This window comes from Oryx dammah, unplaced genomic scaffold, assembly GCF_014754425.2.
Source record: "Oryx dammah isolate SB20612 unplaced genomic scaffold, SCBI_Odam_1.1 HiC_scaffold_2, whole genome shotgun sequence".
NCBI lineage: Eukaryota > Metazoa > Chordata > Mammalia > Artiodactyla > Bovidae > Oryx > Oryx dammah.
Window position 1 is genome coordinate 167,147,459 of NW_024070186.1, and position 1,264 is coordinate 167,148,722.

Below are 1,264 nucleotides of genomic sequence, written 5' to 3' on the forward strand. Positions count from 1 at the left end.
AATATATTTTTAACTTTTTAAAAAATTGTTAGTTTCCTAGGGTGGCCACACCATCTTACATTCCCTCCAGCATGGGTGAGGGTTCCAATCCCACCATTGCCTAACACCTGGTATTGCTAGTTCCATCTCTTTAGTGTTGAACCTTTCTAAATTGGAACATAGGCAGCACAGCCTTCTTTGCATTTGAAGTGTTTTAGCTCCCTCCTAGCTTTTATTTATTTATTTATTTTTTATTTTTATTTTTTTTTTATAGTTTAATGTATTTTAATAGCAAACTTACAGGAACAGCACAGAAGACAGACAACGTTAAAAACATGTGCTTGCATGTAGGACAACTCAGTTAGAAAAGTATAGTGAATGGATGGAATCTACTGCATGATAAAAATGCTACAAACACCATTTAGTTGCAGTCAATAAGAAATTTACTTGTTTTAAAAAAATCCAAATGCTGGCATTGTCCAGAAAAATTTAACAGGTTTATTTATAATTGTTATAAAGTTGAACTGCTGAAACTTGTTCACTGAAACATTTTGACTTTCATTAATGCTTTATGTCCCCGCATTTATATTAAAAATTCACACACAAATGAAAATGGAAAAACTGCCAATACCTGATTTCTGTCCCCTATTTTCCACTTGCAATCATATACTTAGGTACCTTTTGACCCCATGGAAAAAAAATATCTAACGTTCAGAACTACCAATAACAGGAAGAAGAGAATTTTTTTTTTTTTTTAAAGAATGAAATGTTTCCCATCATAGTGGATTCTTAAGCACGTTCTCCACGTATGCGGCGTGCTAGCTGGATGTCTTTTGGCATAATTGTTACACGTTTGGCATGGATAGCACACAGGTTGGTGTCTTCAAAAAGGCCAACCAGATAGGCCTCACTTGCCTCCTGCAAAGCACCAATAGCTGCACTCTGGAAGCGCAGATCTGTTTTGAAGTCCTGAGCAATTTCCCGCACCAGACGCTGGAAGGGAAGTTTGCGAATCAGAAGTTCAGTGGACTTCTGATAACGTCTAATTTCACGGAGTGCCACAGTACCGGGCCTGTAACGATGAGGTTTCTTCACCCCTCCAGTAGAGGGCGCACTCTTGCGAGTGGCTTTTGTAGCGAGTTGCTTCCTCGGTGCTTTACCACCGGTCGATTTGCGGGCAGTCTGCTTTGTACGAGCCATGGTATAGAGACCTCCTTACTTACCCCCCTTCTCCTTCGGCTGGAGCTCGGCGAGCTAGAGGCGGCGCTGGCGTTGGAGAGCGACG

General features: G+C 40.5%; 1 protein-coding gene across 1 annotated transcript; it reads right to left on the minus strand.

Annotated features, from left to right (window-relative positions):
• Window positions 1-239: 239 nt before the first annotated feature.
• On the minus strand, window positions 240-1,264 carry LOC120855783 (histone H3.3A-like). The gene has a single exon (XM_040230529.1). It carries the CDS (start codon window positions 1,177-1,179, stop codon window positions 769-771), a length of 411 nt encoding a protein of 136 aa, XP_040086463.1. The 5' UTR covers window positions 1,180-1,264; the 3' UTR covers window positions 240-768.

Coding starts and splice junctions, on each gene's coding strand:
- LOC120855783 (XM_040230529.1), bottom strand. CDS start 1,179: ATGGCTCGTACAAAGCAGACTGCCCGCAAATCGACCGGTGGTAAAGCA.